The sequence below is a fragment of the Eurytemora carolleeae genome, unplaced genomic scaffold (assembly GCF_000591075.1).
Source record: "Eurytemora carolleeae unplaced genomic scaffold, Eaff_2.0 scaffold294, whole genome shotgun sequence".
Taxonomy (NCBI): Eukaryota; Metazoa; Arthropoda; class Copepoda; order Calanoida; family Temoridae; genus Eurytemora; species Eurytemora carolleeae.
In genome coordinates, this window is record NW_019396358.1 from 313,334 (window position 1) to 323,177 (window position 9,844).

General features: G+C 36.9%; 2 protein-coding genes across 2 annotated transcripts in view; both read left to right on the forward strand.

Annotated features, from left to right (window-relative positions):
• The first annotated feature begins 3,871 nt into the window (after positions 1–3,871).
• LOC111701656 (60S ribosomal protein L9) lies at positions 3,872–6,346 on the forward strand. The gene is made up of 3 exons (XM_023473044.1): positions 3,872–4,067; positions 5,238–5,327; positions 5,993–6,346. Exons 1-3 carry the CDS (start codon positions 3,906–3,908, stop codon positions 6,314–6,316), a joined length of 576 nt encoding a protein of 191 aa, XP_023328812.1. The 5' UTR covers positions 3,872–3,905; the 3' UTR covers positions 6,317–6,346.
• Positions 6,347–6,379: 33 nt separating this feature from the next.
• LOC111701655 (midasin) overlaps positions 6,380–9,844 on the forward strand; it is a 28,791-nt gene continuing 25,326 nt past the window's right edge. Inside the window, exons 1-3 of the mRNA XM_023473043.1 lie at positions 6,380–6,588; positions 8,144–8,396; positions 9,457–9,529. Of these exons, the coding sequence (XP_023328811.1) occupies positions 6,409–6,588; positions 8,144–8,396; positions 9,457–9,529 (506 nt within the window). The 5' untranslated portion in view covers positions 6,380–6,408. The remainder of the gene's footprint in view (positions 6,589–8,143; positions 8,397–9,456; positions 9,530–9,844) is intronic.

Below are 9,844 nucleotides of genomic sequence, written 5' to 3' on the forward strand. Positions count from 1 at the left end.
TTTAATAAACATTTCGTAATATATTACTAGATATGCCTGGAACTACATACAGCATGTCCCAATAAACGTGGGTATTGAGAGGCAACTTGAAAGTCGTCTTGGATTTCTGATATTTAATGCATTGCCAAGAAAGTATTAAAATGAGGATATAAGTCTTACGAGCTTTTCAAAAGTTTGAAAGAGAGAGCTTTCCAAAAAGTGGCCTACCTTTCTTGTGTCTTAAAAATTGACGAAGATATTAGATATTAAGACAATTTTGATTTATTAAATAAATTGAAATTTGTACACATTTTTCAATATCTTCATCAATTTTGAAGATACAAAAATGGTTTAACTCATTTTGAATCTCAAGACCAGACGTTTTCAATATTGGATGTTTAAACTGAAATACTGCAATTATTGTGTTCATGAAAAAATTCCATATGGATCGAAGACGATAAAAAAGTCGTCACTTAATTCCCATGTTTATTGGGACACCCTATATAATAACATTATTATTAATAAGCTCCGTTTTCTTATCTATGCAACCTGTTATGACGATTTATTTATCTTAACCTAACCTGACCTGGAAGGGGAATGGGAGGTTTCTATATTTTGGCAGAAGGAGCGGACACGTCCAGATTTCCAGAAGAACTCTAAGGACGGGGCAAAATATTAATTATTGCCAAAATGAAAGATTTGCATATTGAAATCTAACTATAATGTTTGTAGATTGAAGTGGTGGTGTAGATTTAAGGAATGAATTAGAAGCAGGGATACACGACAAAAGTAAAGGACAGATTTTGACCATTTTGATCGGAGTGGAGAAGTTTTAATTTGCGCGCGATTTTAAGGATTTGAGATTAAAACTCGGTCAAATACCCGGTCGTTCTGCCATCTTAACCTAAATAACATATTTTATTGTCTAATTTGTTATTATAGGTCAGAACAACATGCTTTCTGAAAACATATAGATATCTAAGTCTGTTTCCTGTACGTATAGGATCGGAGGGTACCCAACCGACCAAATGGAATAGGAGCAATTGAATAAGGATGGGCTAGGAATTTATATTAATTGGAACGAAATATCGGAGAAAAAAATTCCGGGTTAGGCAGATCATGTAGTTAAAATTTGTAGTTATGGTTAAGGTTGGGACTGGTCCACTGGGAACTCAAAGGGAATGGTTGGGTGGAGATTGTGGAACGGGTCGGATGGAAAAACTGAAAGAAAAACTAATTAGAATAGGCATAGGAACATATTTAGGGAGAAGAGTGAATTTTAGTATAGTATAAAGGAGATGATTTCATTCTAGGAATGATGGGTGAGTTGGGTTAAACAGCTGCAGAAGAATGGACAGAAAATGGGATGAATTATAGAATTGGAAAGATGGTGGGATGGATCATGGTATGGATTTCGGAAAGCTGCAGTAATGATTCTGAATAATTAGTTAAACATTATTTTTCTAAGTAAACATTATTTTAAACAAACATAAAGTTATCGATCATTAAAAAGTATATTTATACCAATTAAGTTTTTTTATTAATGTTATTCGCCCTTTCATAGTTCATTAATGAGGCTGTAAACGCTACTTTAAGTAACTCTCTATGTGGCATGTCCGAATCCCAACGGTATCCATGCATTTAAACCTTTGACTGATCAGTGATCATTGAATGAGATATCTTCATTTTCTAGTTTAAAACCATGTCCGAATCCCAACGGTATCCATGCATTTAAACCTTTGACTGATCACGGATCATTGAATGAGATATCTTCATTTTCTAGTTCAAAACCATGTTTTTTTTTATAAGAGAGGATTTACTACACAGAGACTGAAGAATAATGTCAGAATTCATCTTCCTCAGTGTTACTCACGGACGTATACAGCTATACATCTANGCATTTTTCTGTACGGGGGGGCCGGGGGTTTAGCACCCCTTGTGGCATGAAAACCCCCTGAAATCCATAGATTTCACAGGTCCAGTGGGTGCTGAGCCCCCATACCATATATCCCTTTATAGCTGAATATACGCCTATGGGTGGCATAAAGCGCACGAAGGGCAAATGTCTTTGTCTACCCCCTCAGGATCTGAGAAGCTTCTAGGGTTGGGGAAACTAAAAATTCAGAATATTTAGTTTGGATATCAGCCGCATATGACGAATATGACACAATTTAAGGCCACAACCACACAGTGAACAAAACTACATATATTGCTAGCGCCATTTAAATATTCGCCTTTACGTGAAACTATGCCAAAAGAACGTGTTTCTAAAAATTTTATAATTTTCAAATTCAATGTTAACTTAATGTTTTAATACAGAGCGTCCTATATCAAATTAGATTATCTTAAATCTTTAACGCCAAAATTCCTTAATACTCAGAAACTTATCATTTTTCGCAAGAAAATTCTTATATAGCCTTATGTTATTTTTCAAAATGATTCATTCTAATTAAATTTTCTGATTAGTCACGAAAATCGCAATTTAGACCCGTTCTCGGTCTATATGATCTGGGACACCCTGTACAAACATGAGATAGTAATTAATAATTATTAACTGCTAGTTTTGACAATTTTGAAAATGAAAAAGTACAGAAAAACTCAGAATAAAATGAAAATCCATATACAGAATTTAAGTCAAGAGGGGGCAAGTTTTCAACCGGAGCACAAAATTTTTTAACATTTCTAAATCTTTGTCGAAACCGACATTAAACACTGTAACCTCGAAACCTCGATTCGTTTCAACCCTAGCTCAGTCATGAAGCTTTCGTCGTCTTCCATCTGAGATATCTTTTTAAATGTACTCAGCGGCAATTCTCAATTCATGGTGCACGTGTGGGTCACTGTAACAACCCCACATTTTTATTTGTGAAGGAAAACAGGGCTATATTTGTTACTTATTATTTGTGGTTTTGTTTTCTAAACTTCTAGTTATCGTTGAATTCATCTACGATAATTGTATTAACTGGATAATCGTTATGCATAGATAACAAGTTTACCGTAAGCATCAGCCATTTAAAGGGGGACCTTGGCTACGCACCCTGTATTTTATCGAAGAAGGGTTTTCTACTATTAGTGTTCTTGCGGTAATTTCCTAAAGAGATTTTTGGACAACTTTCTGGGCCGAGCGCTGCGGCCAGGATGGGCTAGGGGGCCGAGTGCTGCAGGCACGGGTTAGGTTAGTTAAGACTCTTTCTGGGCCGAGCGCTGCGGCTAGGGGGCCGAGCGCTGCGGCTAGGACAGGCTAGGGGGCCGAGCGCTGCGGTCACGGGTTAGTTTAAGTTAAGACAGTCAGACCCATGTACAAAATTGATAGGAGGGGGGCTGGGGTCCAAAAATCGTTCTCCAGGAATATACCCGGCGCTCGGCCCTGTAGCCTGTCCTAGCCGTAGCGCTCGGCTCAGAAAGTGTCTTAACCTAAATCTAACTATTTACTAATCTTGTATGTAGGACATGGAAAGAATTGACCATGTGGCCGCAGCGCTCGGCCCCCTAGTCTGTCCTAGCCGCAGCGCCCGGCCCAGAAATTGTCTTAACTAACCTATCCCCTAGCCGCAGCGCTCGGCCCCCTAGCCTGTCCTAGCCGCAGCGCTCGGCCCACAAAGTGTCTTAACTAACCTAACCTGTGGCCGCAGCGCTCGGCCCAGAAAGTGTCTGAATCTAACCTAACCCTAAATAAATAATAAATTTGCTGAAAAATAAATGGTCATGTACAAAATTGATAGGAGGGGTGGGGGGGGTCCAAAAATCGTTCTCTAGGACAAACCCGTCGACCGCTTTAATATATGGATGGAATGGCCTCTAGTCGTGCAGATTTTTACGCATATCTTGAAATTGCTTATTTTCGTGGATTCTATTACTGGATCAATGTCTTCCCGATTTCTCGTGGAAATTTTCAACTTGCTGACCGTTTTCTTTTCAGAAGAAAAATGAAGGAAATTAATGCTTTTGAGCTGGTTACGGTCCCCGAGGGAATAACTGCTTCCGTGAAATCTAGAGTAATTACGGTCAAGGGGCCCCGAGGAACTCTGACCAAGGACTTCAAGCACTTGGCCATTGATATCTACATGCCCAAGAAGGACACCATCAAGGTAATATTCTGAAGTTATAAAAAATATTGGGGGTGGGGGTTCTACGAAGTTTATTTCTTTCGTAGTAGTTAAGCACACACTTAATTAATTTGTTCATATCCTTTTTTCCATAGTTAACAGCCCAAATTTTACATATAACACATAAATAACATGTGTAGCGCCCTGGGCCATAGTTTAATTAAAAGACTTAAGTGTCGTTTAACTTCGAATGTCCTAAATGTTGTTGAAGCTAAAGGGGATGGTGGAGTTGGTACATTTGATGTAGGGAGGGGGCCCTGCCTTAATTTTTGGTTCAAATCTTCCAATTTTTTTGAGAGCTCATCTTATTAGTGTTTGAAATTCCTAAAATCAAATCAAATTGAACATTAATGACCTCCACAAAAAGAAAATATTTCAACTATGGCTTAATGCATATCAAACGAAAGCTAGGAACACAAGGAATACAGTAGCAGCAATAAATCCAGTGTTTCGCCTTCTAATGACCCCTTACGACCTCTAATGACCTAAATGACCTCATTAAAAGGTCAAACACTGGATCTGTTGCTGCTACTGTATTTCCTGGGTTCCTAGCTTTCGTTTGATATGCATTAAGCCATAGTTTGAAATATTTTCTACTTGTGGAGGTCATTGAAGTTCAATTTGATTTTATTTTTAGGAATTTCGAACACTAATTAGGCGTGCACCCTAAAAATTGGACGATTTGAACCAAAAATGAAGCCAGGCCCCTTATATCAAATATGCAAACTCCACCATCCCCTTTAAAAAAATTTTTCTTAAGGTACCTCAAGGCTTAACTAGTGAGCATGTTGATTTTGAGTAGATTCTAAAAACTCGACACCTCAAATATAAATATTATTTGATGTAACCCAGCATCTATATTTTATTAGAGCCCGTTTTCTCCATAGAAAGTGGTCGTGTAGTTCACGTACTTTGGGGGACGATATGTTGGCCGCTAGATGTCTCATTCTAGATTTATATCTGAGTGATAGCTATTTCTCCGTACATTTGACGACCTATATAGTAGACGTCAAGTTGTCGGCAAATGAAGTTCATGGAAGGAACGGCCTCTGATGTGTCCTGCAATATTATTGTGTCCATCTTATAGTTGTCTCAAGCATATTAATTTTAAAAATCGTACAAGTTATTTTAAAACTTATTTTCGATACTTAGGTCGAGAAATGGTTCGGTAAGAAGAAGCAGATTGCTGCTGTCAGGACCGTCTGCAGCCACATCAAGAACCTTTTCAAGGGAGTCACCCTGGTGAGTTCAGTTTTAAACACTTTCTTTTCCATTTACTACATGTTTACACGGCTACTCGACTGGGTCGCTTCGGAAGTGTAACAAGGACTTGTTTTGGAGTTCTTTTCTGTGACATTTAAAGTTCAGTGTTTGTGTTCATTTATTTCGTTTAAAAAATTACTGCTGATTTATCCTTAAGTTCGAGATCTTTTTTGTTAACTTGGGAAAGTTTTTAAATTTAAAACTCTTGTTGCTAGCTTTCTCTCCAGGTAGCTTTTGGTGAAGCCGAAACAAATTTTCGTTCTAGAACTTCCTAGTAGTTGATTTTTTGTGTTTTTATCTTTGTTTAAGTCTATTTATCACATTCAAAAATTTCAATTGACGTGCTAAACCTTTGAGATTTAAAATAAAAATAAATGTTGCAATTTTTTTTAAGTGTACGCGAAAAAACAGTCGACGCGTAAAAACACAGATGATTAGTTACTAGAATTGCGAGCCCTTTAAAATCATGCCAGGGTTTTATCACTTCTAATATTTTTATCCAATAATCCAGTTATTTTTCTCAATTCAGCTAAAATGTCCAATATATGAGAAAAATAATAAATATGAAAAAATTGTTATATATTTTTTAAACAAATATTTAAGTTCATAAAGAAGTAATATATATTAACAATCCTGTATTACAGGGATTCCAGTACAAGATGAGAGCTGTATATGCTCATTTCCCCATCAACTGCTCCATCACTGAGGGAGGAACCCTGATCGAGGTCAGGAACTTCTTGGGAGAGAAGTACATCAGGAAGGTCCGCATGGCCCCCGGTGTCACCGTGGAAAACAGCAAGGGACAGAAGGACGAGCTCCTTGTCCTCGGCAACTCAATTGATGCCGTGTCCCTGTCCGCTGCCCTCATCCAGCAGTCCACCACGGTCAAGAACAAGGATATCAGGAAGTTCCTTGATGGTCTCTACGTCAGCGAGAAGACTACCATCATCGCCGAACCTAATAAATAAATTTCCTGAATAAAGCGATTCAACCCGTTTCTTTTTTGACTCATTCTTGAATCAATCTTTCAGATAAAATGTTAATGAAAAATATTTAAGAGATGGTTGTTCAGAACAGTGAGGAGATGGAAGGAGTAGAGGCGGTAGGAGTAGGGAAGGAAGAGTTAGCTCGCAAATTATTGGATGGATCAGAGTTAGGTTGGATTATACAGAACTATAGAGCAGATATACCAGAGCTATTACATGCTGCTGCGAAGCAGATCAAAGATGCAAGAAATAAGGGAAGAGAAACATTAATTGATCTAAAAATTACGATAGAGTGGTGAAAACAATACGAGCGTAAGAAAATGGTTACTAAATCAAAGTAATGTAGAGAAATGTAAAATTTGGAATTTCTGAATGAAATTGAATATATGTCTACTTAAGAGAGAAAGTAAAATGAATGTTCGGTTCGGTCCTACGGCAATTCCGTCCTACGATACTTCGGACTTGCTGCAACAACGGACCTACGACAGCTGTAGGTTGGATGTACATTATATTTTGTTAATCTGACCTACGCAGGAAGTGCAGATCATCTTGTCAGATATTTAGTTGACAGTGCTAGCATAGGATCGATGTTCCGATTGTACACAAACTAAGGTAGGTCGAATGCACACTTGTAGGTCGGATGCACACTTTTATAGGTCGGATGCACATGTTTTATTGGTCGGATGAACACATTTTGTATGTCGGATGCACACTTTGTTTAGGTCGGACTTTAAATAAGGTTAATTCTGGGCCGAGCGCTGAGCATAGGACAGGCTAGGGGGCCATGCGCTGCGGCAATATCAAATTGACAAAGTGATAGCCAATATGTGAGGTTAGGTTGAGACGATTTCTGGGCCGAAACCTGCGGCTTCTTAATATCTGCATCAGACCTACGAAATTTGTGCATCCTACCTACAAAAGTTATGCATCCGACCCACTAATGTTATGTATCCGACTTTCTAAGGTTGTTCATCTGACCTACGATTACAAATGCAGTGCATCCGACCTACTTAAGGTCTTCATCCAATTCACAGTAGTGTACAACGGACATACAGTAGGTCAGATACACAAACTTTTTTCTATTGAGCGCAGGTAGGTTCGAAGTATCGTTGGACGGATAAAGCGTTGGGCGGGTGTATTACTATCCAATTTACATCTCTGAGCTGTGAGATAAGCTCTTTTATTACATTGCTTGTATTTTGAATAAGATTTAACGTGCCCTTTAAGGGTCTTAGTGAATGCATCAATTAAAACTGGGGTGATAAACCTTCATTTCCTTTCTCAACTACTGTAAACCATATTTAGAAGGGAAAATTACTATCGGTGAAATTTCGCTTTATAAGGAAAAATATTGGTTTTAGGTTGAGGTGGCTGTCAATAGCAGATATAAACCTGAAGTTAGTCTTCACCACTTTTTTAAACTTAACATTTAATTACATTGACATTATTTTAATGAACGGATATAAACCCTTACCCGGTAATGAATTTTAGGAACCAAAAATTACTCAAAACATTTTTAACCTTTCTCCATAAACATTTAATCTTACTAGACATATTTTTTCTCGACCAGTTATAAAATTAAATTATTCAATCCAAGTCATTCAACATACCATGTACATATTATCTTAGTCAGTCCTTAGGATCCAGTTTTTAATAAAAGATGGAAGTTAAAATAATTCGTCTTTTTTTCGGTTATTCTTTTTTTGGCAAACACTCGAACCAAATTAAGTTTGAGAAGGTTTTAATTTTTAAAAATTGAGTCGTAAGTTAAAAAGTTTCGATAAAAATCCATGTTTCTCTTTTGTCTAGTTCGATTTTATAATCCTTTGTGGTAACCTTGTGAGGTTCAGTGATCATCTAGTTCAGCATGTTGAACCCCTGATCCTCAACCTTGAACCCCCATGGGATACTCCCGAACCCTGCTCCAAGAGAGCGCGTGATGACGAGGAGAGGGAGGTTCAGATCTTCTCCGCCCTGGTCTGGTTGTTGAGGAAGGTGGCCCGCCTGAACGCGGCCTGGGATTGGTCAGGAGTATTTTCATACTTGACCAATCAGAACAAAGGAATTTGTCATTTTATTTCATTTTTGGCATTTTCATTTTATCTGGATATCTAGGGTTACCCACAAAGAATGAGACGACTGTATAGAAAATATGCAGACTTTTTACATACAGTTTTTTCGGTGTCAAATTATTGAGCGGACCATTTTTCGTACATATTAACAAATTCAACTTTCGAATTATTTTAGTTTAAAGTTTTGTGGTCGTCCTTTTTGTACCTCTTTAAATCCATTCAACTGTAAATTGCATTAAACACAAGATAACAATATGTATATCAAGTTATCTTGTATTTTTCCCAAATTTTTTTCATTAACTCCGTAAATTATTATTGTAACTAGTGTTGTCTTGGTACTAAACTTTCGCTATAAAAGTTACCCACTCAACTTAGAATTGGTAAACCAAGCATACAGTGATAATCAAAAAACTCTGGAAAAGGAAGTCGACTTTAAGACTCAAGTTATTCTGTTTGTTTGTATCCAATAAATGTCAAAACGGCTGAACCGATCGGGCCCAAATTTTTGTGGGACATCATGTGACCACAGGGAAGGTTAATGAATGATAAAAATTTTAAAAAAGGTGTGTTTTAAAGGTTTTTAATTTTGTAAAAAAAAAAATTTGATTCTTGAAAATCCGCGATTTTTTTTTAAATCCGCAAAAAATTTTCTTCTTTGTTTTAAAATGTAAACAAAAAGAACTTGTTCACAATTTCAATAGAAGATGAAGCCTAGTACTTAATAAGTTCAATAATATTACATTACGTTGTGTAACAGACCCATTTCACATAATAACTGATTTAATAACTGGCTAGTAATCTATTTACTTTGTAACTATATAAAATGCACTATTGCTCTAATGTCTTTCTTTTCTACAGTTCTCTGGGTATTATTGTACAAACAGACTAAAAGAGGTTATTTCTTACAGTTGCCCATTAACTAGCAAAGTAAAAGAAGTGGCTCATGGTAAAATATCTTCTTGGGGAAGTTGGTAGAGTGTAACATTACAGTGTAACATCCCACTCCCTAATTGAATTTGAATTGTTTGAATAAAATGATTGATTGATTAGATGTTTCTGTTATATGTCTGGAGATAGTAAGATGTCTTCTCCCAATATCCCCACAGAAGCTTAACAAACTCAGGTCCATATACGTATTATAAATCTGGGATCGAATTTAAAGAATTTGAACCGCTGGCGCTAACAACCGGTTCTAATTAAAAATTTTGAAACTGATTAAAATTTTAGTTTAAAAACGATGTTCACGCGGTTCAAGCTCTTTAAATTCGGCCTCAGGATATACAATCAAAAATATTTTTGACGTCTTTAATAATTTTTTTATTTTAAAAAGGTTATAAACGATTATTACAAACTTGTTCAATATTATTTTAATAGTATTACAGCATTCCGATTTTTCCCACTTTGGAATTCTTGGGTCTCCGAGACCCTCCCCGGGGGG

What these genes read in the sequence shown, in the direction of transcription:
- LOC111701656 (XM_023473044.1), top strand. Translation starts at nt 3,906, where the DNA reads ATGAAGGAAATTAATGCTTTTGAGCTGGTTACGGTCCCCGAGGGAATA. An exon ending in CCAAGAAGGACACCATCAAG is followed by an intron (nt 4,068 to 5,237) that starts GTAATATTCTGA and finishes TTCGATACTTAG; the next exon opens with GTCGAGAAATGGTTCGGTAA. An exon ending in TTTTCAAGGGAGTCACCCTG is followed by an intron (nt 5,328 to 5,992) that starts GTGAGTTCAGTT and finishes CCTGTATTACAG; the next exon opens with GGATTCCAGTACAAGATGAG.